The 26,319-nt window shown below is 47.1% G+C and overlaps 1 protein-coding gene across 1 annotated transcript in view; it reads right to left on the reverse strand.

Annotated features, from left to right (window-relative positions):
* Nucleotides 1-552: 552 nt before the first annotated feature.
* Nucleotides 553-26,319, reverse strand: part of TEAD4 (TEA domain transcription factor 4) — a 50,157-nt gene continuing 24,390 nt past the window's right edge. Inside the window, exons 4-11 of the mRNA XM_067531082.1 lie at nucleotides 22,425-22,559; nucleotides 20,786-20,829; nucleotides 19,499-19,554; nucleotides 18,249-18,379; nucleotides 17,391-17,564; nucleotides 5,034-5,174; nucleotides 3,300-3,452; nucleotides 553-784 (exon numbers count right to left, since the gene is read on the reverse strand). Of these exons, the coding sequence (XP_067387183.1) occupies nucleotides 671-784; nucleotides 3,300-3,452; nucleotides 5,034-5,174; nucleotides 17,391-17,564; nucleotides 18,249-18,379; nucleotides 19,499-19,554; nucleotides 20,786-20,829; nucleotides 22,425-22,559 (948 nt within the window). The 3' untranslated portion in view covers nucleotides 553-670. The remainder of the gene's footprint in view (nucleotides 785-3,299; nucleotides 3,453-5,033; nucleotides 5,175-17,390; nucleotides 17,565-18,248; nucleotides 18,380-19,498; nucleotides 19,555-20,785; nucleotides 20,830-22,424; nucleotides 22,560-26,319) is intronic.

Consider the following 26,319-nt stretch of genomic DNA (forward strand, 5'->3'; position numbering starts at 1 on the left):
GACTCTGTATGTGCACTTGCATATGTGATTATGTGCGTGGCTGCTTGCACACACGCATCACTGTGTGCACACTTGTGTCTGTGCATGTCTGTTGAACACATGCTTCTGTATGTATGCGTCCATCTGACTATGCAAGTGTGTGTCTGGGCAAGTGTGCTGGTCTTGAGTGCACCAGTGGACCTGTGAATACCTACATGACTGCGTGTATGTGGACATGAACACGCGCACGTATACACAGGACCCAACTTCTGCTTGTGACCCAGCACATGCGATTGTGTGCAAGCATGCGTGAGTACATCTGCATGTCTGACTGTATGTCTGCGCATATGAGAGTGGGTGTATATGTACATCTGTATCCTATTATTCTTGAGTTGCTCTGAGGTCTGGTTTCCCCAAATAACATGGAACCCAATGGGGCAGTTAATAGAGACTGGTGGTGTGATGTTGTGTACTTGTTTTTCAATTTCTTTGGTTTCAAGCCTTTTCCCCCCGTTTACACAAGCCCAAGACATTGAATTATTTTACCCTTTCAATCACAAACTAGCTCGAAGGTTCTTTTCTGAAAATACACCATGTCTGCAGTTTATTTTTCAGTTTGGGATGAGGGGGCCAGGCACGGGCGTTTCCCTCAGATATACATTCATGGAGGCAGTTCCTGGGCAGAGAATCTCTAGTCCTTCACCAGCCGGTAGATGTGATGCTGGGCACCATGTTCACTAGCTGACACCTCAAAAACATACGCTATGCACAGCAAAGTCTCTTGAGTGTCCCTGTTCGTCACAACCTAGACAGATAAGAAAGGAAGTCAAGAAAGCAAGTGCTATTTTTTTCTCTCCACTTGAACATATTCTCACATCTTTAAATGTACCCAGCGTTAAACATAATCCACAGAACGAAAAACAGGAAGGATACACAGTTTAGCAATCACAGCCCAGACTGGAGCTGTCTCCAATCACCAGTAATGAAGACTTCTGCTTTGTACCAACAGGGGACGCCTCTCACAACGTGGGGACTGAGATGCAGTGAAAGTACAGGAGGAGAGGAATCATCAGGACCACGGGGAATGCAAACATGTGGCCAGTGAATAACAAGCACTCACCACACAAGGGGAAGAAGTCTTGTCAGGACAGGGTGAGCAGCATGTGTCCTTGGAACCACCAGGTGTCCCTGTTCCCTTGTTTGAGGGTTACACTGAGTCCAAATGCACAGAATTCCCCGGCACAGAGAAGGTGCTGAATGGAAAGGTCTCCTGATGCCCATTAAAAAAGCTCTTAGCAGAACCACTCTGAGTACACTGCAGGACCCAGTGATTGTTGTAGGCATCCCACAATTCCCAGGACAGCTCCAAGAGCGGCTCTGTTCTACAGCGGACCTTTGCCCCGTTCCCATTTTTGGTTTGCTCTTTCACCTTTGGCAGGTGCTTCTGTCCTGTCTGAGGAGGAGCCATGAGGCTCAGGGGCTGAATCCTCACACGGGCAGGCATTGAACTGCTGTTAGACCAACTATGGGCGTGGGCTTACAAGGAGACTGTGCTCCAAGAGGGAAGGCGCTCGCTGCGAGATCGTTTGTTTGTTTGTGAATTTGTAGCCGGTTTTGTTGTGTTCTGATTTCTTTTTGTGCCTTCGGCTCACTTTTGTGGCTGAATTAACCATTGCCCTCTGTCTGGGATTCAGAGAGGGGAACTGGCCAGGCCCAAGCGTGGGAGGGGGACATCCTGCTGACCCCTTCCAAGTGCTTCCGGGAGTTGGCAACCAAATAGACTCCCGTAGCCTCAGAGGGCCAAATTCAGAGGCATTGCATACGGCAGGACATGCATTACATGACGGTACATCTGAGTCTAAGCTGGGGAAATAAACACAGGAGGGTGCTGGAAGAATTTATTGAGACTTGCCTCTGAATTTGACCCTGGGAGCCAAAGGGCTAGATATGCACCTTCTACCAAGAGAGACCCCTCACGCCAAAGTGGAAGAAGGTGGGGAGGGTGGAAAATTCTCAGACGGCCTTCCAGGACCTACCAGTGCCGTACGTGAAAAGTTTTGTTGGCCTACATGAGAAACATCTGTTTGTGATGGGAGCTGGGGGAGAACCTACGGTTATTCAGCTTGTAAAACCCTGTGGGAAGGAAACAAGATGTGCATATACAACCATCGGACACGTTCATCGGTAGATTTACAGGGGCATACGGGCATGGCTGTGGGATGAGGTGCGCTGTAAAGCATTTACAAGTGCCCATCAGCATGAATTATGGCACACAGACCGTGTCTCTCTCTGCTGCCCCACCTCCTTCCTCTGCTCATCTGTAACAACGCTTGGCATTTACTCAGCACCTTCCCTGCAGGGATCTAAAAGCTTGATACAAATATGAAGGATTAAAGCCTCAGAAGGGCCCTGTGAGGTAGAGAAATGGCATTCACCCTCTCCTACAGATAAGGAAACTCAGCTACAGAGGAGTGATGTGATGTCACAGTATTTCCAGTGCAAAGCCAGGAACAGAACCCAGAACTCCTGTGTCCCAGTCTTGGGCGTTAGCCATAAGACCCGCCTTCACAGACCTAGTGAGGGTGAATCCATTATGTGAGTCCATGGCAGCTTTGAGCCACCCTTGCATCCTCCTCATTCTTGGCTGCCCCAGGGGCTGGAAAGTCCCCAAGTGTAATTTGGACAGCCCTGGTTATGGCAACCTCCCATCCCAGGGTTGCCCCCCCCCCCCCAGGCTGCATGGAATCTCTACACCAACATGCCCCTTCTGCCCCATCAGGGCTTAGGATGGGTCTTGGGAAAGCAGTTTTATGGCTGTCTTCTGCAGTGTCTGAGCTGGAGTAATGCTCCCCCAGTCACAACCAGGGCTTTTAGGGTTCTTTATGATGCTCTGGCCCTTCTACCTGGTGTAAAGGGGCCTGGTATCAAGCTTTTACCTGGTGTAAAGAGGCCAGAGCGGTGGTGATTATTTCATCCTCTGTCTACTGTTGGTACAACTGCCTTTTTTTATTGCACCTTCTCTGCCTTCCCCTCTGGCACAGCTTTTCTGCCTCATCAACTCTCCCTTTTCAAATCTTCTTCCTCTCTGCTTTCTCTTCATTGCCCATGCCTCTCATTCTTCTCCCACTGTTCCTGTGTCTGTTTATTTGAATAGGTGCACCCTGCCCAGCTCTGTAAGGGGTGCTGAGATGCAACGGACATGACAGACACTAAATGAAATTAACTATTGACCTGTATGTGGAAATCTTTGACTCGCAGCAGGGACTCGTGGATGTGGCTTAAATATTTCAAGGCAACAGAAAAACAATTCAGTGCCTCACCTGTAAAATAGTAAAGTTCTCCAGCACGCTGTTCATCATGTATTTCTCTGGGAGATGTTTGAGTTTATGGATGAAATTAATCATGTATTCACATAGAGGGGAGCGGTGGATGCGATAGGAATAGTGTCCATTTTCATAGTGAGCATACTCCGTCTATAGTGTAAAAGAGAAAAGGTGCACACAGGGTCATGACTGTCTTCATTAATGTTACTGATAGTTAAAATAATAATTACAACTTCCATTTTCAAATGGCTTTACTAGCATTAACTCATTCATCATTCTTTACAATCATCCATTCTGAAGTGGCTTTCCTTGAGCCTTCAAATTTCTCCTGCTTTGATTATTTAAAGAGAACCGAAGGAACATAGCTACTGTGATAACAACAACAGTTTGCACTATTATAGCACCTTCCAGCTAAGGACCTCAGAGTGTCCTGCTGCTATTAGTGAGTTAGCTTCCCAATGCCTCTGTGAAATAGATTGGCAGCATTATTCCCATTTCACAGATGGAGAAACTGAGGCACCCAGAAGTTGTGACTTGCCCTGAGATCACACACCAAGACAGTGGCATATCTGGGAATATGTACCCTGAGACTCAGTCCAATTCTTTACCTACCAGACCAGGCAACCCCAGATTAGCAAATGAGGATTAAACATTTGTGGAGCTCTTTCTTTACTATCATGTTTTAGCTCCAGTACATGTAAACTATAATGTCACCCAAACTGAAGTGACAAGGGAGTTTATAACTTCCTAGCAACCCTCTGCATTTGCCATACTTCTTCACCTTGTTTTCCCATTAGAATCCTATCTCCCCTCCCATGTGTCAGCACCCCCATCGCAACACTAATTTGGAGGAGGCGGTGCTGCTTCTTGTCCCCTCCTTTGAGATTGCCACGATGCTCCCAGCCTCTGCTGATCCCTACATAGTGGGATAGCCCCCAGCCAGATTTTGAGATTTTGATTTCAGCTGACATGGTGAAGAACAGCTCTTGCTGCACTTTTAAAACAGGTGTAACATCTATTCCTGTCAGAGCTTGCTGTTATATGGGGAGCAGGCGAGACGGGCTTAGACACACACCCTGGGTAAGAGGGTTGCATTAGTTGTCAGTTCACATTGGGAAGCTTTATCTATGTAAACATAAGGAATAGAAATGTCCTTTTTCTATATATTCGATCTGTTACTTAGAATCATCCAGGAGGCGAGCTGAGCACACTGAGCAGGCTAGACTCATGTGTTTAAATATCCTGACTCAAGCCCCCTAAAATCACAGAGGACTGGCTTAGAAATCTTGTGTCTATAAACATGAGAATAAATGGGGGGATCTTTCTATTTGCCTTCTGATTTGTGAGCCCTGAGAGCTCACATTTTCAATCTTTTCTTCTCAGCTCTGAGGGCTGGAAATGTCACTGTTTAAAACAATGAGAGCTGAGATTCTCTCAATCACAAGACTGCAGGAGCTGGCGCTTTAGGAAAAACACCAAACATTGTGAGACATGCGATAAAATTGTGTGAGACGGCAACACCACGAGGCAGGATCAGGCCCATCCCCGTGCGTCTGACACCACTGCACTAGACCGACGCTTCCTGATTGTCAACCCTTTGCCAAGCTACCTCCCTGACAAGGGGGTACTTTCTGCCTGCAGATGTGTAGGTGGAGTTTGTGAGTGCATGCAAGGACTGAACTGCATCCCAGAGTGCTCTGCACTCAGCTGTCCGCTGCCTTCTGTTCCTACCTCCACTTTCTCCACCACCTGCTTTCCGAAGGAGCACACTTTAGTGGAGCAGGTAATGATCATGTTTTCTGGGCTTTCGTATTGGCTGGAAACACCATAGAAAGATCTGGATTCATCCTCAATGTTGGTGTTCAAATCAGCCTGCAGAAAAAAAAGACAAGGATATTCCCAAGCAGCTCATTAGTTTTAGGTCACCGGCATCGCACCCCACCCAGGGAAAGGATTCTGCCCCGGCCCACGCCTTTTGTTTCTGGAGGCGAGGCAGAGGGGAAATCAAGCTGCCAAAGCGGATCAACATATCTGCCCAAGAAGTGGAGGAAATCTGGGGACAAATTATTAAGATTTAGCATACACCCGAGGAAGAGCAGTTGTGTCTGCCGTTTGGCAGGCTGTTTGGGGAAGGGCCAATAGGCATTTTACATGTGCCATTGAGCGGCCTGGCCCACTGCTCTACCTGTTGTCTGTATTGAGGGGCACATCTGGCAGGATGGGCCCGTGAACAGGAAGGCATTGTGGTTAGTGAAGCACTGAAGCACACAGCTGCCTGCTGGGGTGGGCTGGACGGCCTCAGCTAGAAGAAGATCAAGGGTTTAGGAAAGGGAGGAAAATGGATAAGCAGGGAGTGGAGAGGGTAATGGGCAGGGCTAGGAGAAGGAATCTGTTTGTGGGAGGGGGGAGATGCTTAGATACCATGGTAATTAGCACAGTATAAAGAACCTAGGAATACAGACAGAAGACACCATTTTGAGGGGTATGAATTGCTGGTGGATCTAGCCCAGTTTAGCCTTAATCCACACCCATCGGGGGCATCTTTTCAAATTTGGGTGCCTAAAGTTAGGCACCTACATTCTAATTTCGACACTTAAATCCCTATTTAGGTTCTTGAAATAGGTATTTCTGGGCTTAAGTGAGATGCACAAGTTATCATTAGGGACCCAATGATGGTCTGAAGATGTGGTGCTATACAACTACCACCAGGGGTCACACTAGCCTTACAGTCTATCCTGAGCAAGGAAAAGAAAAGTTTACATACGCCTTGCAAAGAACAAAGCAACAGAAAAAGGCACTTAGTTTATTCACCTTCGTGAAATGAGAGAACAGAGGGCCTCAGATTCCTTAATGCCTGATGTGACCACGTGATCATTGACTATCTGAAGAGCAGCATTCCCTTTCTTCTGATTCCTATGGTCTGGTTCAAGCTGCACTATCCCCCGACAGGGTTAAAGGAAATGGAGAAGAGAGCCTGCTTTCGGTATTGTCTCTATGGCCCTGTTAACAGCACAATGAGGAGCAGCTTACTAGGAACACCGTTCCAACATGGTTTTCCTGACCAACATCAGTAGAGATTTTCATCCAAGAACCTGCTTATGGAACCATGCTTATGGAACCTAGACACTGGGGGAGCCCCTGGTACAGCACAGATAGTGTGATCTCAGAAAAAAAAAATCCATGTCCACACTGATCAGAGAAACCCTGCCAGAATCCTGCTAAGAAAATCAACAGTCACAGAAGTGTAGGGCTGGAAGGGACCTCAAGGGGTCAGCTAGTGCATCTTTCCATGCCGAGGCAGGATTCTCCCTCCATCCCTAACAGGCATTTGTCTAACCTCTTCTTGATATCCAAGGACTGGGATCCCACAGCCTCTGCAGGTGATGTTCCAGTGCTTAACTATCCTTCCAGTGGGAAAGTTTTTCCTAGCCTCCAACCTAAATCTCCTTTGCTTGCAAACTAAGCGAATTATTTCTTGTCCTGTCCTCGGCAGTGCTGGACACACAGAGCAACTGATCACCATCCTCTTTATACCATGTTTAAACTGAGCTCGAGCTGAGGCGGGATCACAGCAGGAAAGAGCCTTAGTATTATTAAAAAAAAATCAGCAGGTCCTTCCAGAACTGCTGAATCCAGGCCCAGATAGAGGGAGACTCTTCTTGGTGACATTAAGCAACATTGGCTGTGTTAGTCGGGGTAGGAGTTAGAGAGCCAAGAATGTGGGCTGTCTGCATGTCAGGCTACTATAGTAAAGAATCCTTGTCCTAGTAATCATAGCCAAGTCCCATCTCTTCTCTCCCAAGAGAGATGCTGTATGAATTGTTCTCAGAGGCCTTCTTCAGGAGATGATGGTGCCACTTTATCACCATTTCCAAGAAGTTAAAATTTTGGCTTCAGAATCAGGAGCTGGGGAGCACAAGCCGGCTGGATCAGGCAAGGACTCTGCACTACACAAGCGACTAGCAGCTTCTGGTCCCCACCGAATGCTGGACCCCACACCACAGAAGAATTCATCACTTTGCCAACGGTGACGCTGACAACATTAGCCGGAAGCCATGTAGAAATGTACAGCATTTCAGTCCAATCTAATTCCTCTGCGTTTTCACTTGCTGCTTCAGGCACACAGAGGGCAAGGAGGAGGAGGAAATACAATAAACCCTACCATTTATTTCACCACATCCAATTCCATTTCCCACTTAGCAGGTCAGCTCCATTGCTCCATCCCTGCTGCCTCCCGCTGATCTGCACATGCTGCAGTGTACTGTATGCAATGGGGACGTGGAGATTTCTGCCTGCAGGAAAACTGTTGGGCTCTGGTAGATATATGATGCCATTGAAAGCTGAGCCAACAAGCCAATAAAATCCAATCACCACCCATTTTCCCAGAGCACATGTCACAGTTTAGGGCAACTGCACCTGTATTTCCCCTTAGTGGTCCAGTAAAGTCACCCACTCTCAGGCTTCCAGCTCCGCAGCTCTTGCCTTTCTGGGTGGAGACTTGTATCTCTCTCTCTCTTGACCAAAGTATTTCCAGGCTGCACAGTTCCCTGCCTGCACTCTGTTATTCCCAGCATAGACAGGCTGCCCAAAGATACCGGCTTGCTTTCTCTTCAGGGATGGTTAACGGGTGTAATTGCTCCAGTTATACGGTACCACACACTTCTTAAACATGCCCACTTTATGCTCACAGCAAAAAGGATATTAAGAAAACATACTACCAAAAATAAAAGAACCTCCACACATGCTAATAAGCTTACCAGAGCCAAGCCCCAACTCTAACATGGATTTTGGCAGGAGCAGTCCTTCAAATCCCCACCCACAGGGTTTCTTTGTGGTTACAAGTTCATCACCGCTTCAGCTCAGAACAAGCGCTCTGTCTTATGGGACCTCCAGAGGCCCAGTCCTTCCAACCATACCCGACCGCAGTGGGTCTCAACCTTCTTCCATTTGCAAAAATGTTGAATGGAAGTGCGTACCCCTTTGGAAAGTGATTGTCTGTCTATCTAGTTGGATACCGTTCAGTCAATTTTCAGTCTAAGCCTTTCATGGACCCCTTAGACATAGGTCCGCGGGGCAGAGGTTGAGAACCACTGCCCTAAGGATTGGCAGCCTCCATGGACCAGGATTCCTGTCCATTGGCTTGATCAGGAAAAAGGCCCTGAGCCAGTTTAAAACCAGGCTATTTATCCAAACTTTTCCTTTGTCTGCTAGTCCCTGGAGAATCCATTCTGAACTAGTATTAATATATCTGTATCTTTCCAGGGAGGTGGCTTCTCTGGAGATGTTGCAACCTGGGTGAATTTGCCTAATTACCCCCTCCTTTTCCCTTCTCATGGAAACACATACAACTCCACAATAACACATACACCACTGCGATTTAAAATTTTAAAAGTATTAACACTACTTCAGTGAGGTCTAACTTAATTCAATAAAGCTTATCTTAATTTCAGAAGGTTTGTTCAGGGTATTACAGGGATACTGTCCGTCTGCCACAACACATACTCAAGACCAAGTGGAAGATGGATTTATGGCAGGATTTATGGCATATTTAAAAATATGTAACCATTACTCTGCCCCGTAAAAGTGTGCATTCCAATACAGCCCTTAACTACACTCACACACACTCCTCAAATTATACAACATACCTGCATACAGTTATTATGAAAACCTTAAAAAGACATAGCATCTTTAAACGTTTCTTTATTCTTCTCTCTGTTATGTAATTATTGACAGAATGGTCCATCTTATTTTGAGTGACTCCAGTGTCTTATAGGATATAGTCTCTTCTCTCTAAAGCATGGGGCAGATCTTCAGCTAATGTAAATCAGCGTAGCTCACTGAAGCCAAAGGAGCTACTCCAATTTACACCAGCTGCTGATCCGTCTCTAATGTCTAGCTAATGTTTTCGGCACCTACGTACTACACTTTCAACAGTTTTCCTGTGGCAATTGATACAATTCTGCATGGTGTTTTAACAGTGCAATATTTCACCTGCTGTTTCTTTAAGAAGTGAGACTGTCTCGGCCCTGAAACTGCACGCACTTACACATCTGAGTAATGTTACATACAGGAATACTCCCACTGAGCAAGAGGAGTATCAGTGCTGAACTGTGTGCATTTGGGACTTTGTGGCGATGTAACATGGGTGGTCCGAAAAGATGTGGGGTTATATTTCAGGATCAGATTTTGAAATGTTTCCTCTAGAATAACTAGCAAGCGTTTTATTCAGAAAACCTCAGAGAAAATTGAATTACCTCTTGACCAGTAATCGTTGTAGAATTTGGAAAACAAATTCAATCACTCAGAGGTGAAACAGAGGGATTGTGGTCCCACTTTAAGTGAAAAGCTCAACACAGCCCTAGCTAAAAAGTCACTACCGATGCCTCCATAATCTGGCAACTCACTCATTAAAGGTCAACGCTTAGAATTTCACACCTATTTAATGCCTAGTTAATCAACCTTAAACTTGGCACTAAATACATTTATGTTAATACTGTTCCAATTAAGCAGGCATCATTACCATTCAGTAACTTTAAGGCCCCGTCTCCACTGCTAGTGGCATAGCTACAGTGCCATAGCTATGCCAGCATAACCCTGTAGTGGCAACAGAAGCATCCTTCCACTGACCTAAGCTGCATCTACACCAGGGGTGAGGTTGGCATAGCTACAGGTTTTTCACACCTCTGAGCAGCGTAGTTATGTTAAAGTGCAGACCAGGCATAAGCCAAACCAGTTTCCTGGGCACATCCTGATATGCCACATCCCAATGAAGTAACAGCATATAATCCAATGAGATTTTCTGTTTACACAGCACCTTTCATTCCCAAGCACTTCGCATACTCCAGCGAGGATTTTCAAAGAGGCTGTAGACCAGGGGTCTCCAAACTTTTGGGGTCACACCCCCTCTTACCTGGTCCACACCCCCCCCAGGAGCTGCAATCGGGACCCAGAGTCAGGAGTGGGTCTGGGATGGGGGCTGGAGCTGCAGCCGTGGGGCCGCAAACGGGGTTGGGGCTGTGACCAGGAGTCAGTGCTGGCCAGGAGTGGGGCACAGATGCAGGCTGCGGCCAGGAGCAAGGCCCGGGCATGGGATGTGGCCAGGGGTGGGGCACGGGGCCCAGGCATGGGATGCAGCCAGGAGTGGGTGTGGGGCCCAGAGCTACAGCTGGGAGCTGAGACGGGATGCAGCTGTGGGGTGGGGCTGGAGCGGAGGGTGGGGACAGAGCGGGGCTGGGTAGTGCTTCCTCTCTGCCCCCTTGGGGGCTGACCCAGGCCCCACCATGCCCCCCCGAAGGTTCCTCTGCGCCCCCCTAGGGAGGCGCACCCACAGTTTGGGGACCTCAGCTGCAGGCAGTTAAGCACCCAACTCCCGCTGAAAATGAATTGAAAGCCTAGCCCCTTTTGTCACCTTTGAACCTCCCAGTCCTTATGCCAGAACATCACGGATTTTCAGACCCCTCTGGGATTGAAGGCAGCAGCCAACTAGTCCAGAACATGCTGCACCCTATTGTGGGGGAGGGGAAATGTTGTAGGATGACTCCAGAACAAAACCCTACAGTGCCATGGGCCCTTTACTGTCCAACAGAGCTTCAGTTTTTAAGGTATGGTCTGAAAATACTTTCTAAAAGAGATGCTCTAGCTCAAATAGAAACGATGGGCTTGTTGAAGGCAGTGTGGAGTAAGATTCTCTGGTCTGTGATACGCAGGAAATCAGTTCAGATGGTCATAATGGACCCTTTGGGCCTCTGAATCTATGAAATAACAGCGAGGAAAGATCAAGGGACTCACACTTCGTCTACCTTGAGGATAATGCTCTGAGCCAACCCCACATGGTTTGAATCAATTTCCAGGGACATTAAAGATCTCAAGTCTGATGTCTAGAACCCTACGATGTCCTCTCAATGTCCAGACCCTCCAACGTCCCTTCCAGCAAAGCCGAAAGCTTCACTGCTATGCTGGGGTCCTCCTGTCTCATTTTCGTTCTGGAACAGTTTCTTTCTCTATGGAAAATGTTAGTGTCCAACAGCCTCCAGGCCCTCCTATTCCTTCCTGCTTGTGTATCATGTGACACTCCCATCCCCGGCTCTGCGCCAGGCACCAGGCCTAGGACAGAGAAGTTTGTTTTGCCTTAATCAGGGCTCTCTGATCCTCCAAGCAAGAGGGGGATGATGCTAATTATTATTTAAATTGAACTAATTAATCTTCACGACACCCCAGTGGATAGGTCTTAATTAATGTCCTCACTTTACCAGTGGGAAAACAGGAACGCTAAGAGACGTGTTTAAGATCTCACTGCAAATAAGTCTCAGCTCTGGGACAAGAACATAGGTTCCTTGGCTCCCCATCCTTCATCTAACACAAGAACATATAGTGCCTAAAGGGCAAGGGAATGACTCGCTCAGCGCCTTCATTACCCTACTTGAAAAAAGTGACCAATAGTAATACTGCTGCTTTCCACTCCTCTACTCTATTATCACCTGTTGATCTTCAAGGGCTTTACAAAGGTGGCCAGGTTTCATTTGCCCCATTTCACCGGATGCATAATCACATATGGAGGTTGGAAGCAACCGGTTTGAGAGGCACTACTGCGTCGTGGATGAGAATGGATCATCCGTATCAGGGAGCGGGGTTCTTTCGGCAGCTGTGCTGCAAACTGCTGATGAGAGCAAGGGGACGTCACTCAACCTCTGCAACCCCAGGCAGAAAAAGCCTGCACAGAAAGTCAGGTCTTGCATTGTGCCCTAAGGGTGCCAGGACCCTGGCTCAGTGTGATCTCTAGTGGGAGTGAGCTGTCCACTGATAAGACACTAGCCCTGCTCCCATTAGTTCCAACCAATGTGTCACTGCCTGTTGCCATTGCAGAAATGGTGGTCGCCAAGACAGGCCTCCTCCCCGTTAGGGCTTTGATAGTAAGGGGCAGGACGGTGAACTGGATCCAGAATTTAGCTGGCAGCTAGTGCAGAGTATGAAGCCCTGCAATGATGGGCTCTCATTAGATATTTCCCACTTGGCAGGCTGCATACTGAATACTGAACTGAACACTGTATTAGTTGCAGCTTCCAGATGGTCGCCATGATAGGTTCCATACAAAAACAGTCTGGTTTGGAGAAGGTAAAACTTGGGCCTTGATCCATGTCTGAGAGGAAAGGGGGAGGTTTTTTGGCTAGCCAAAGATGACAAAAGGCATTTCCAGCCACTAGCGGTATCTGGAAATCCAGGAGCAGAATGCAGTTCAACAAGACTCCATGCCACTTTGACAACTGAAGGACGGAGGCTCCTGCTCTTTGACATGGTTCCCTCCGCCAACAAACAATTCCTACGCTTCTGAACGCTCATGGTGAGCAGATTGGCTGGAGAAGGTGCATGTTTACATAGTCCCCTGTTAGAGTAGAACAGCTGTTAAAAGTCTGTGTGGTCTTGCTATGAATCCTTAGCCCAGGAAATTAATTGGAGTTGTCAGTCCCATTCTCAGTGAAAAGGTGCAAACACCATCAAACTCTTCATTACTAATTGCTGCCTTGTTTGCTCTCTGCAATGGCAGTTAGAGAGGCCAAGGCCAGAATGGATTTAGAAACTGAATGAACTCTCCCATCCTCTACAGGTCCAGATTTAAGGCACACTGGCAGGCAGGGCTGTGCGCGTGGAGAAGCCTGCAGTGCTGCTGCTCATGCTGTATTTGTTCTGTGGAAAAGCAGAGGATTTCAGTCTCCAGTGCTCCCTTCCAGCCCCTTCTACCAGTATTTAATTCATTTCATGAAAAGAAAGAACCAAATGAATGTGACTGGTTTCTAAGATTTCCTATTGCTGAGGTGAAGAGATTATTATACTTCTTTATCATCAGCCCTTTTGGGCCATTCCTCAGATGCACCTAGCTCTGAATCAGACTGCTCTGTGCACTTTAAATTAACCCTTGAGTGACAGCAGGTGGTTTACCTCTGTAGACAGTTGCTTTGGACAGTGTTGGGCTCTGATTACCCACATTGAAGTCCTGATCTCTCATCTTCATTCCATCTCATCCCCCCCGGTATGGTCTCTGGTCTCATACAGCAACCCCTGAAAGCTTTACACCGTGACTTCTCCATTCCAATGGTGCGCAAGGCCATAAGAACCCCCCACCCTGTGCTATTAATAAACATGCGTGTAGGAGGAGGTTGGGGGGAGAGCCAAGTAACAGGTGCGAGAGATAAAGTTACACTGGAAAAGAGCAGGGCTGCCACAGCCCATGTGTCGGGAGGCTAATGTCTCATATTCATTGTCACATGCTGGAATGCGCTCAGAGCCTGGAGAAATGTCACGGAGCCGCTCTTCACAAGCTATCAATCCCAGCCCAAGGGTCACTTCATTGTACCTCGGACTCCAAAGGCCAAATTCATCAAAGGGGGGTGCGCCCTGGGATTGTTCAAGTTTTAAACAAATTGCATTTTTAACATCTGAAAGCTAAATAGCTAGAGAATGAATATGGACACAGATCTCTATCACTAGAACCAGCCGTTGCTGGTAATGGCCAAAATTCCCAAGTTTGGGTGTTTAAGTTAGGCATCTAATCCTTGTAAGCTCTTTGGGGCAGGGACCGTCATTTTGTTCTGTGTTTGGACAGCACCTAGCACAGCAGGGCTCTGATCTATCACTGGGGATCCTAAGTGCTACAGCAATAGAATTAAATGAATACATAATTATTTAATAAATCAGTGGTTTGACTGTGAAAGGCACTGACCACATGCGACTGCCATTTAAATTAAATTAAATTTTCAGCACCTCTGAAAACCAGGCCACTCATGTATGTACCTAAATATGGATTTAAGTGTCTCATTTTAGGCACCCAGGTTTGAAAATTCTGATCAGTATGTTGTTTTAACATAACATTTTTCATTCAAAAAGGACTTTACGATCTGTATAATTTAGGTATTGCTTTACCCAACGAAAAGCTGTCTCCTTTGGGGAGGAAGACAGTCGCTTCTTAGCTGTGCACAGCAACTAAGACAAGAAATGAAGTTGCATTGTTCATGCAGTGGAAAATGCAGGAGGATATAGTAGAACTGGTTGAAAATTTTCCATTGAATCTGTTTTTCAGAAAAATAAAAAAAAGTGGTTTTGACTAAATTAAGTTTTTGGTAAGAGGTGTCTGCTTTCTGCAGAACGGTTTGACTTTTTGTCAAAAAAGAACATCCAAAACCAAAGTTTTCAGTTTTCTGCCAAAACCTGGACCATTTTGGCCACCCGCACTCCCCCCAAAAGAGTTACTTGGAACTGCTGCCAGAATACCTCATGGAAGTTGTAGTTCTGCTCCCTCATGCCCCCATTCTCTGCTAGGGGCTGGTTTTCCCGGTCAAACTATATCTCCTCTGATGTACTGTGGTTGCTCAACATCAGAAAAGACCATAGAGCACCATGGGAGATGCTATCTGGTAAGAGAGCCTGACCCATAGAGAAGAATGTACATAAAAGGTTGTTACAAGAAGGAGGGAGAAAAATTGTTGTTCTTAACCTCTGAGGATAGGACAAGAAGCAACGGGCTTAAATTGCAGCAAGGGAGGTTTAGGTTGGACATTAGGAAAAACTTCCTAGCTTTCAGGGTGGTTAATCCCTGGTTAATAAATTGCCTACGGAGGTTGTGGAATCTCCATCATTGGAGATTGTTAAGAGCAGGTCAGACAAACACCTGTCAGGGCTGGTCTAGATACTACCTAGTCCTGCCATGAGTGCAGGGGACTGGACTAGATGACCTCTCGAGGTCCCTTCCAGCCCTATGATTCTATGATGAGGGCATGAGGCACCATGGCAGAATTTCCAAGTGAATTTTTGGGCTGAAAATTCTGTTTTCAATTTTTCACTACAAAGTCTAAATTTTCCACAGACCCCTCTTTCCTCCCCATCAGTTTCCCAGCCAGCTCTAGTAGTAAGCCATGAAGAATGTAATGATCCAAGGGCTTGTCTACACAGTGGGGTAATGGCTCTATGGAGGTGTGATTTCTGAAGCACACCAGCGTGCTTTAATTGGTCCATGTAGATGCTGCTGGCATGCACTCAAGGTTCCCTAGCGTGCTTTAACCCAGCACGGTTTCAAACCGCACTAAACTGACGTGCACAAGCAAGGTCTACAAGGACCAATTAATGCATAACATTGTTCGTGCACTTTAGAAATTACACTCCCGTACATGCATTACCCTGCACCAAGCTGAAATTTTACAAGGTTAACACCAGCACTCTTGTGAAAAGTGCCATTGATTCTTAAATGATCACAACTGCTCAGGACCTCTGTTTTATATCTCATCCAAAAGACAGCTTCTCCAGCAGCCCCATACCCCTTCGTGTCACACTGAGAAACTGGTTTAAAACTGATGAGTTCCAGAGGGGTATCTGTGTTCATCTGTTTTTAGCAAAACAGTGAGAGTTCTGTGGCACCTTAAAGACTAACACATTTATTTGGGCATAAGCTTTCGTGGGCAAAAACCATGCATCCGACGAAGTGGTGTTTAAGGTGTCACAGGACTCTCGCTGGTTTAAAACTGACATCCAGTGAATCCTAAATACTGCTGCTTGCAAATCCTAGAGAATAAGTGTCCTTGGAGATTTCCAATCCAATTACTGTCCCTGCCCAACCTTGCTTATCTTATGATAAGCAGCGACAGGATTGCAGCACAATGGTTATATCTGAAGGCTATTAATGTGTCTGCTTTCAGGTGCATAGGAAGGCCACCATAACAAGTCACCATCAGATAAAATATACATACAAACTCCCTCTGTGATTCCACAAAACACAGTGCCCACATGGTACCAAAAAGGAACCAGGAAACCAAAACGCAGGATGCTAGCACTGACTGAGCGCTCTCCGATGCATTCCAAATTCCACGACATGCCAAATCATTCACGACCAGGATTTGGAATGCCCCAAACACCAGGACATGTCAGTTCATGCCCTACAATCAGGAGATGCCTCACCCATGCCTAGCACAGAGACGACACATAGTCACCTCGGGTGAAATTCCTCCGTGTGCAGAGGGCCTTGTTGCCACTGAAAGCCTGCAAAATAGGGCTTAATTCAGATTTAAGTGGCATCTACTCCTTGTTTTCCTTTCTGTGGGTTAAAAAAAAAAAAAAAAAAAGAATCTAAAACACAACAAAGGTGATCATCCATCTTGGTGAACTCCCTGCCGTCTCTGTTGAGCCTGCCAATAAAGGATCAGTTACTACCAATTAACACGATGAGTTTGAGAGAAGGATGAGCATCCATTAGGAACTAGATTAAGACCATCGGCTCATTTCTCATAGTCTCCCTATTGATCGAGCATTGAGTTACAAGTGGTCATCTTAAAGTGAAAGACTCCATATCTCATTACAGATTGCCCCAGCCATCCAGCCCTGCCACGGCCCCAAGCTGCTATTATTTGTAATCTTATAATACCTTCAATAACATCCATCTCCAAATTCTTTTCTCTGTGCCCTGCAGCACGAACAAGATGCCATGGTGCACTGACACAGCTTTTGCAAAATCTCAGCTTGCCCATCAACAATTCTACCCAGGCAACCAAGTGAGTAGAATTTTGCCAGGCTGATTCAACCCTAAGTTTTCTGCAAATTTCTGCCTCTCGGTCAGTTTTCAAGAACACATTTTCTGTCTAATCCACTTTCATGGTGCATGTTTCCTATCTGGCCTTGTGCCTAGTGTAAATCTGGTGTAAATCACTTGTGCATAAATAATACAAAACCACAGAAATAGCAAGATAGGGCAGAAAGAGGGAAATACAGTGCCTGGCTGGGAGGTACTGAATATTTAGAGTCAGGGAACAGATAGCTTTAAGGTTGCAGAAAAGAAGGATTTCCTGTACACATCTATCATGAAACCACTGATCTAAGCTGCTACTAAATAAACTCCCAAGAGTTTAGTCAGTTGCAACCGTGCAGAAGGCAACGCCAAATATCTGCCTTGCTCCAGCCAGAATATCATAATAAGGGGAATCACAGATGCCAACAACAGCTGAATTAGCTGCAGAGTCCACACTGAAAAGTTGGCATCCGGTATTTCCCCCAAAACAGTAAAAGGAGCCCCCCGAAGAGGAGATGAATTGCCTGGAAGCTTCCTTCTCTTACCCAGAACTTGACAAGGAAGAAGGCGTTGGCTGGCCCCTTTTCAAAGAGCTCCTTCAGGCCCCCTTTCTTCTCAGGGAACTTGTCATAGATCTGCCGGATGTCCACCGCCTCGAGGTAGGGGTCGCTGTAGCTGGGGCTGGACTGGCCGATGTGCACAAACAGGTGCTTGTTATACTGCAGAGAGACAGGGGTGAGACATGAAGGTGGTGCAGGATGGGCCTCAGTTCACATTTAGCTCTTCACAGCCGGAAAAGACGGGAGCAACAATGCACCGGCAGGGTCCATCTCACCAGAGAGCTCAGGGAAGCTTTCTGGGCAGACAGACCAGGGAGCCCATTTGAGCCCTCGGACCCAAAAACAGTTACATCACAACAGGCATATGCAGTACGTGGGAGGGAGACCTCTTAGAAAAACACTACAGGAAGTGGTGGTAGTGACTCAGGTCGGTCTGGCCCCTGGCCAAGTTACAGTAGCCTCTGTACTAGCCCACTGAAATGGCTCTGCAGGGGTTGTTCCACTCTCTCATGACCACCAGAGTGCAGCTCGCTCTGGCCACTTCTTCCCACCCTGGCACATGCCCAGCACGCCCACGACACACTGGGAGGGGAGACCAGAAGTCGATGGCATAGAACTGGCTACATTGGCTACAGGCTATTCTGTCTCTTGGGCATTTTGATGGAGGAGAATCTGTTTTTACCGGATCCTAAATTTCCCAAACTTGCCTTCTAAATTTGTCCCGGCCCATGCAGAGTTCACTGGACCAGGCACTTCAGTACACAGAACAGCACACCCCGTGTAAATTAAAGATATCCAGAGATGAAAAATACGTGGGAAGTGGGAGTGAGGTTTGTATCTTACTGTGTCTTGATCTTGTTGCTGTTCCAAGAACGCAGAGAATTCTAACATCCAAAGTTTGGAGCTAGCAACCCTCCGCCCCTGCCAAGGTGGAGCTGATGGGGAAGGTGAGAGACCAGCAGGAGACTCAAACCCTAAACGCAAGGGGATTATAAAATGAAATGAAAAAGAGCCAAGTGAGTCACAACCGTCAATTTCAGCATCTAATGTCCCAGCCGAGTGAGAATCTCTTTTGGAATTCAACCCTCATATAAAACATGTGTCACAGACCCATCACTCTGTTCCTCCCCTGAGCAGCTTCTCATCTGTTCTTCCCGCAGGAAGTACCCGAGGACGTGCTGCTAAGTAAAGGATCAATCTAACTGCCACTGAAGTCAAAAGAAAGATTCCCACTGACTTCAAAAGATCTGGATTGGGCCTTAAATGAATAGCAAGACAAGCTGCTTGGCTATCTCAGGGGAAGAGGAGTCACCTTGATTGAGGAAATGCTGAGATTGGGAAGGAAAAACCACCTTCTGCTCTATCAGAACAGGGCATCTGGGGAGAGTCATACTGGAAATGCAACCCCCTCACTGTGGTGAAGACAGAGCGATCTAGTGGACAGAGCATGGCGCTGGGATCTCATAATTCTAATCCTTCCTCTGCCACTGACTTACTGCATAACCTTGAGTAAGCCATTTAGCCGCACTGTTTCAACTAATGGGAACTTGGCATCTAAACCCCCTAGGTGGCTTTCAGAATCTCAGCCTATGTTTCTAATAACTCTGTCTGTGTGCAGAGACAGCAGCCATTTTGTTTTTGGAGTTGCTGCAGCCTGTTGTGGAGGAGACACACACACTGTGCTCTCTAAGAAACTTTACTGTTCTTCTTCCATGTTTGTGCCTTCTCTCAATTTAAAATGGAGTCATTCAGACTGAAAGTAAACATTCCTCTCTGTTTGTGGGAACCAGAGAAATGAAGAAGGGCAGGTCTATAATGCTGGTTCGGTTAGACTGAGTGAGCGGAGCTAGATGGGACGTGCATTGGTTGGCGATATCAGGTGGCTGGATAGAAAAAAATCTAGGATCAGGTGTGGGTTGTTTTCATTCTCGTGGTTTCTCAGGTCCTTGTGGAATGTTTGAATTTGCCCATTTCCCCTTCAGCGGCAGGAAGCCTGGAAGTCTGCTTTATAGTTAGGACTTAAGAACTGTGATTTTCTTACATGGCAATGTGACGTGTATGTGCTATGCAAGGAATTGTGTTGCCTTACCTACCTGGTAACGGAAGTGGAGGTTGAACAGCATAGGCTGGTTGAGAAAAAGGTTTCACGCTGCAGGAATATACATGAGAATTAGTTAAAGCAACATCAAAGCATTTTGTTCAGTTCTTTGGGCAAATTAGGTGAAGTACTTGTCCTGAGAGGGCTACTAACGTAAGAGGGTTGGGGGAAGTACCTCCTCGTAGGCAATGAGGGCCCAGAAAGGAGACCCAAATAGTCACTATACAGCCTGCCCATCTAGACATTAATGCCCGTTTATTTACGCCGCCTTTCACCCAGAGATGGACTTAAGCGTGGGCAAGGTCACTAAATGGCAACTCAGCCTCTCTGTGAGCCCCTTCCCCAGTGATGGGCCTTACGGGAACAGCTTTTCAGAAGTTCTCAACACCCCCGACTGGGACTGGATTTTCAAGTGAGCTCAGCTCCCGTTTAAGCCCTTATATATGTGGCCAGATCTTCAGAAGTGTTCAGCAGCCTGTTCTCAGGGGGAGGGGGTGAGTGCTGGGCTTCGGAAAATCTGGCCCTTCGGCAAGATCCCTAAGGGATCCCTCCCCAGTTCACTTGCAAACTAGCGGCCACATGCAAGGTGATATAAGCTAGATATCTTTAGGGTCCTTGGGAGCTACTCACACCCACTTACTGATGGGCAAGGACATCTCACCTGGAGAAGGCGAGAGGGGTGAGTTGAAGGAGGAAGGGTGGGCTACTTTCCCATACACTATTCTCACACCTTCCTACCGGTGCCTATTGGTGCCACCCTCTCTTCTTCTGGATTCTCACTGTAGCCCTGATCAGGCCCAGCGCGATTCCCTCCGATTCCCAGAGACACCGCAGGGCAAATTCCCAGGTGATGTGTGAAAGGAGGGTGTAGGTGCACATTGATGAGAGGGGAGGCCCCCCACTCAATTCCCTCTGAAGCCAGCCTTTCAGTTGTCTTGGATAGGTGTTGGGTCAGAGCCTAAGTGAGTCCAGAGGCAGTTTGAGTGAGTGCAGTGTACATTTTGGAGGGTCAGAAGACGGTGCAAGGTTCACCAGTTTAAGACTTCCCCTGAACCCACTTAGACTCGCCTTTCAATTTAGCCTCAGACCTTTTGCCTCAAATCCATGCCTGCTTCCATCGATAGCCAGGAGGGGGCGGGCATCTGCCGTGCTGAGAATCAGCAGCAGACGGCCTCAGGATTGCTTGATCCCTGAGTTAACTGAAGGTATTTCCCAGCCGAGGGGAACTTCCACCACCACCCGGGAAGCAGCCATGTACACGCTTGGGGATGGGAGTACTCACTCGTGGGAGGATCCAGCTTGGCCGGGCAAAGCTCCTTGCCAAAACTGCAAAACCAAAGTACAGAGACAGTCACCATCCTGAGGCGAAAGAAAACCCGACCTCACTCCTGGAAAAGGCCACTGGTGGCAAACTGCAAGACCGTGAGAAGGGCTAAATTAGCCTGTGTTCCCCGTGCAATGGCTCCACGGGCTCAGCCAGATGTGGTGAGCACATAAGGCCAACATTTTCCAAGATGGACACGGGGTAAGAGTGCCTCCATTTTGGGGCGTCCAACTTCACGCACCCCAAAGTCCATAGCCACCTTTGAACGCTTGGGTGCATGCGATGAATCCTGCCTGTTACAACGAGATGAGCTGGGAGGCATTACAGGGCAGGCCAGCCCCAGGAACTAGACCTTCCTTCAGCACGGGAGCTGGAAAAGCTCTCTACTGTGCTGCACAAAGGCATTCTGCCCGTGGTCCTGGAACAAGTTTTATAGTGGGGGGGCTGAAGGCAGAAACCATGTATTTTGGTTATTATTACTGCTTCAGGAGACACCCCCAGCTCCAGCACCTCTGCATGCTGCACTGGTCACGTGCATCTAGACAGCAGGCTGGAGGAAGCCTTGCAAGAAACCTGGATACACCAGTCAGTCAACTTGGCAGCCCTTTAAGACCTGGGATACTGGCCCCATCCCTCTGACCCTCCTGACTTGCCACAGGGTGGCGAAGAGGGGAGGGAGAGACAGTAAGACAAAGGGAGGCAGTCTGAGTGGTGACGTGTGGTGCAGTAACAATGGCCAGGTGGGGAAAGGGCGGTGACGGCAACGGGAGGGGTGAGGGAGGAACACAACTAGACCTAGCGTTTTCTTCAGCGTGCAGAGTCCAGACGTTGCGTCTCCTCCTGATTTATCAAGTTAAATCCCATGGCTGCACTACAACCGGCAGCAGCACCGGAAAGGGCTCTGCCGTTACTGCAAGCAGCACCACGGCATTCAGTGACTGATCTGGTGGCTCTACAGCAAAGTGCTGGCTGCATTATATATTTGACCCTCTTAGCACAGCCCCTGCACCAGACAGTCTCAGAGCCTTTACATGCCCTGGAGAGAAGGAGCATCATGTCTCTCCGGATCCCTGTAGGATTCATCCGGCAGGGCGGGGAGAATCTTAACGGTCTATAGCCTGAGTCAGAGACCATTGCAGTCAATGGGCTTTGGATCAAGCCTAATCTCTTTAGGGTTTTATATGAGGTCACCCGTCACCATGGTATCCAAGCACTCACAACTGTACGTTCCCCAGAGGGGGCTGGGAAAGGATGGCAAGAATGGATTTACTCAATACAGAAGACCCAGGTGCCAAAAAAGAAAGCCCAGACATCTTACAACATTACGGGTGATTAACGTCACAAACCCTCCTCTCGTCCACATCAGTTTTACACCAGCGTAGTGCGACTCCACTGGAGTCACTCCTGATTTACACCAGCTTGAGAGGCGAACCAGTTGCAGTTACATGGCAAATTTGCCCTTTATATTAACGAGGGGCACTTTGGAAACGCCCTCTGTGGTCTGTTTATGGGTGCTCCTGTGTGTGTCTATCAGCGCTTCAAATCCTGAGCTCTGGCTGGCTCTCTTGCCCCATTTCCATTGAGACACTTCACTCACCCCAGAAACAGCAGGGTAGGCTGGTCGCGGGAGGCCGGGCAATGCCATTTTACTATGGAAGGCGGTTGCGGAGATGATCTGGGCAGATGACATTGTAGCCATACTCTGCATGGCTTTATCTTTAGCTGCCTGATCCTAGCGGGGAGAGGAAGGGAAAAAAGACACGGTGATTATAACGATAAATATCTGTGAGGTAGCGCGGCGCACCCATGTGTCCCACTGACTTCGAGCAGGGTGCTCAGCCCCTCTGCAAAAATCAGGCCAGTCAATCCATTCACCAGGACCACAAGTGACTTTCTAATGCACAGAACTCTGGCCTTCCCCAGCGTTAAGGCTGCAGCTTAGCTTCCATGGTGAAACCGGTGACTGCTTTGCTCAGAACTTTCCCAGCATTTCTCCTTTTGGTCTGAGGCTTTTCACACTCAGTCTCGGCTCCGCGGCAGAGAGGTTTTGTTACTGGAAGTGTGAGTCAAACCCAGCCAGCCATTTCTGAATTGCTGGCAAGGCGCTGCGATGGGACAGAGACTTTTCCTTTCAGAAACATCTACACCCTGACTCACTGGGAACACAAAAACAGCTCCACACCACCACCACAAAAAACCCTCCCTCCCACCTGGCATTTGGGCTGGTCTCAAGGAGGACTGGTTGCTTTGTTACAATCCATTTTTTCAGGGGGAGAATGAGTTGTAAGCAACTATAAAATCACCGCCAGGCATGTGCATCAGGAAAGCCCTGCTTGCATTTTACGGGACAGCAAAACTGGCGGTGGCGTGTGGAGTACAGACACTGCAGGCACAGCTAACACAGCTATAAATAGCAGCCCAGACGGTGCAGCACAGTTTAGATAAGCAGAGCAGAGTGCCCTACATGCCTGAACTCTAGGGTATATGCCCTACACGCCCAAGCAGAGCCTCTCCACCCGACACTGCTATTTTTGGCAGTGTAGTCGCCCACTGCCTCTTCCCTGCCAGAGCTTTTCACTGTGGCATGTAGCTACACATACTCTACACGCCACCACAAGTGCAGATAAGGCCTGAGGTCATATATAGGCTAGCGAGCTTAGAGCGGCACCGCTGTACCGCTGCAGCTGCACCGCTGTAAGATCACTCGTGTAGCCACTCTATGCCAATGGAAGAGAGCTCTCCCGGCAACCTAATATAAGCAACTCAACGAGCGACGGTAGCTATGTTGCGGGAGAAGCTCTCCCACTGACATAGCGCTGTGCTCCCTGCCACTTATGCTGGTGAAACTTATGTCACTTGGGGTGAGGTTTTTTCAGGGTTTTTTCCCCCTCCTCTGTTAGCTGCTTCTACATCCAGTCCCTACCCTTCAGACATGCCGCTGTCTGTGACATCATAATTGTGTCACGGTGATGTCACAGATGGGATGATGACTTTCAGAAGCAACTGGAATAGGCGACCTCTTATAAGTGAAGAAAAGTGACATCTTCTTCCTCAGCAGCTCTGTTACTTGCATGTATTCAGAGTCCAAGCAGCTGGTTTTAGAAACTAAATTCTCTCCCTAGGATTTCCACTCCTTTTCCCAATCTCCTCTTCCCTCAAATGTTAATAATTTCAAAAATCAGAGGAAGTAAAAAACCTGAACATAAATGGGACTCTACAGTTGGAATGGCCTCTAGCTACAGTGTTTTCCATGGAGCATCAGCAGAACTTTAAACTTTAAAGATGACTTGCAAAAAATGTTTAAAAGGTTTATGCCCATTTTTGCTTCTTTATGATGTAAAAAGACTTGCCCAATTGCCATCACTGACAAAAGGCACTTTTTTTGTTGTTTGCTTTTTACATTTGAAATTCAAATGTGGTCTGTTCTGTTTCATGTGGAAGATAGAGGAAAAGACAGAAAACATGTAGAATAATGGCACACAATCACTTAGGCAACTGAGCGCAGAAGAGGTTGTCAATCAGACCATTTAAAACCTTTTTTTCCTCTGTTTGAATTTTGTTAATTCAAATACCTGACAAACCTTTGGGAGCAAACTTGTGTTCAACACTGATTCCTTCCCCTTCAGCTAAGGTCTAAATCAATGTCTCTGGATTTCCAGCAAAAGTAGGGAAGATCAGACTTGATATTCCTCATATTGCTAAAGTCATAAACAAGCAAGAAAAAAAATGCCACCCATTCCCCTTCAAGCCCTTCTTACACATTGTAAGGAAAGAAATAAGAACACAACCCCCCCACCCTTTTTTTTTTTTTTCTTTGCAGTTCATTTTTCAGTCTCGCCTTAGTGCAGGTGACAGATATTTTAGCCAATTGGGACACAGAAAATTGCTGTCTTCTAGGGAAATATTTTTCCTCAAGCTTTATCCCATCTTTGTTAAATTCATCTTGAACATGGTGCAAAAGCCTGTTATAGGCACTGTGGACAGCTGCACAATACACTCTTGTTTGTGCTGTGGAAATAGCACTACACTAATTGCCAAATAAATCAGAACGTGGCAGGTCTGATCTCCAGGGTATAAACACGAAATGTATATTTGAATATGGAAGGGGAATCAGCGGCAGGAGAGCACACAGCTGTCAGCAGGAAGGTGGAAGAAGGGCAGTAGCCTCTCTGTTTGGATCCACTTGCTCTAGGAAGATGAGTGGGGGAAATGAAGAAGTAAGTAAGTTGAATCAGTGTGGCACAGTTGCCTCTGCAGGTCAGAAAGGAACTGCCTGGTGCTGGGAAATGGTTCACTGCGGGCATCTGAGCAGAGCTCGCAGTTTGGCCGAAGGAAATGTAAAAGGATGCTAGAAATGGAGCTCCCTGAGACATGGAGTCTCCTTGCTCCCAGGCGTGAAGTGGAAGCAGGCTCAGCTGGCTTGCTTTCCAATCACGCCGAATCCCAGGGCTATGGCATGCAAGGAACAGAATCAAGGTCACAGATACAAGTGGCAGTAAATCTGTTATCATGGTGGGCAGTTGTTTCCTACTCGCACTCTGTCTCTCAAGCCGGCCTTCCCCTGAACAGATCACTTACTGGCACCACAGGCTTCCAACCCAGACAGCCATACCTAGCAGCTTTGAGTTGGGCAGCTGTAATTTGTAGCTTCGTTCCCTTCCCAAAGCAGCTGGAAACATGGCAGGCTGATCACAGAACTAGCACAGAGTTCTACAATGAAACTGAGGGAGGGGTGGAAAGTGTGGTAGCCGCAACTCAACTCATAGCTAGACCATCCCTGAGAAGTGTTTGTCTAACCCATTCTTAAAAACCTCCAGTGACAAGTATTCCACAGCCTCCCTTCGTAACCTTTCCCAGTATCTAATATCCTTACAGTTAGAAAGTGTTTCCTAATATCTAACCTAAATCTCCCTTGCTGCAGATTAAGCACATTACTTCTTGTCCTGCCCTCGGTGGACACGGAGAACAATTGATCACCAGCCTCTTTATAACAGCCCTTAACATATTTGAAAACTGTTATTGGGTCCCCTCTCGGTCTTGCTTTCTTGAGACTAAACATTCCCAGGGTATTTTTTAACTTTTCCTTTTAGGTAGGCTTGGCAGAATTTTATTTTTTATAAGATCAATGGATAATATTCATATTTTTTATTTTTATCAATGTAAATTTTCACAGTTGCCAAAATTATGGATTTTAAGGGTTTTTTTAAAATTTTTATCTAGTTAAATTTTCACAGTTGTGGAAAAGTTTGGGGTGGGGTCAGACAATAATTATTTCATGACAGCAGACATTGAGATTGAAAAAGTTTTATAACCATTAAAGCACAAACTGTCAACATCACATGTCAAAATATACAAAGTAAATATCCTTCAATCAAACTCGAATACCATCTTAAGCAGCGTTTCTCTTATTTTTGCCTACCTGTAACTTTCAGGTATTACTGACAGAAATAGTTTTTGTTGGTTTGTGTGTAGGTGAAACTGACGTTTGTCAA

The sequence above is a fragment of the Emydura macquarii genome, unplaced genomic scaffold (assembly GCF_026122565.2).
Source record: "Emydura macquarii macquarii isolate MOO-44397 ecotype Brisbane River unplaced genomic scaffold, CSIRO-AGI_Emac_v2 contig_3122, whole genome shotgun sequence".
Lineage (NCBI taxonomy): Eukaryota > Metazoa > Chordata > Testudines > Chelidae > Emydura > Emydura macquarii.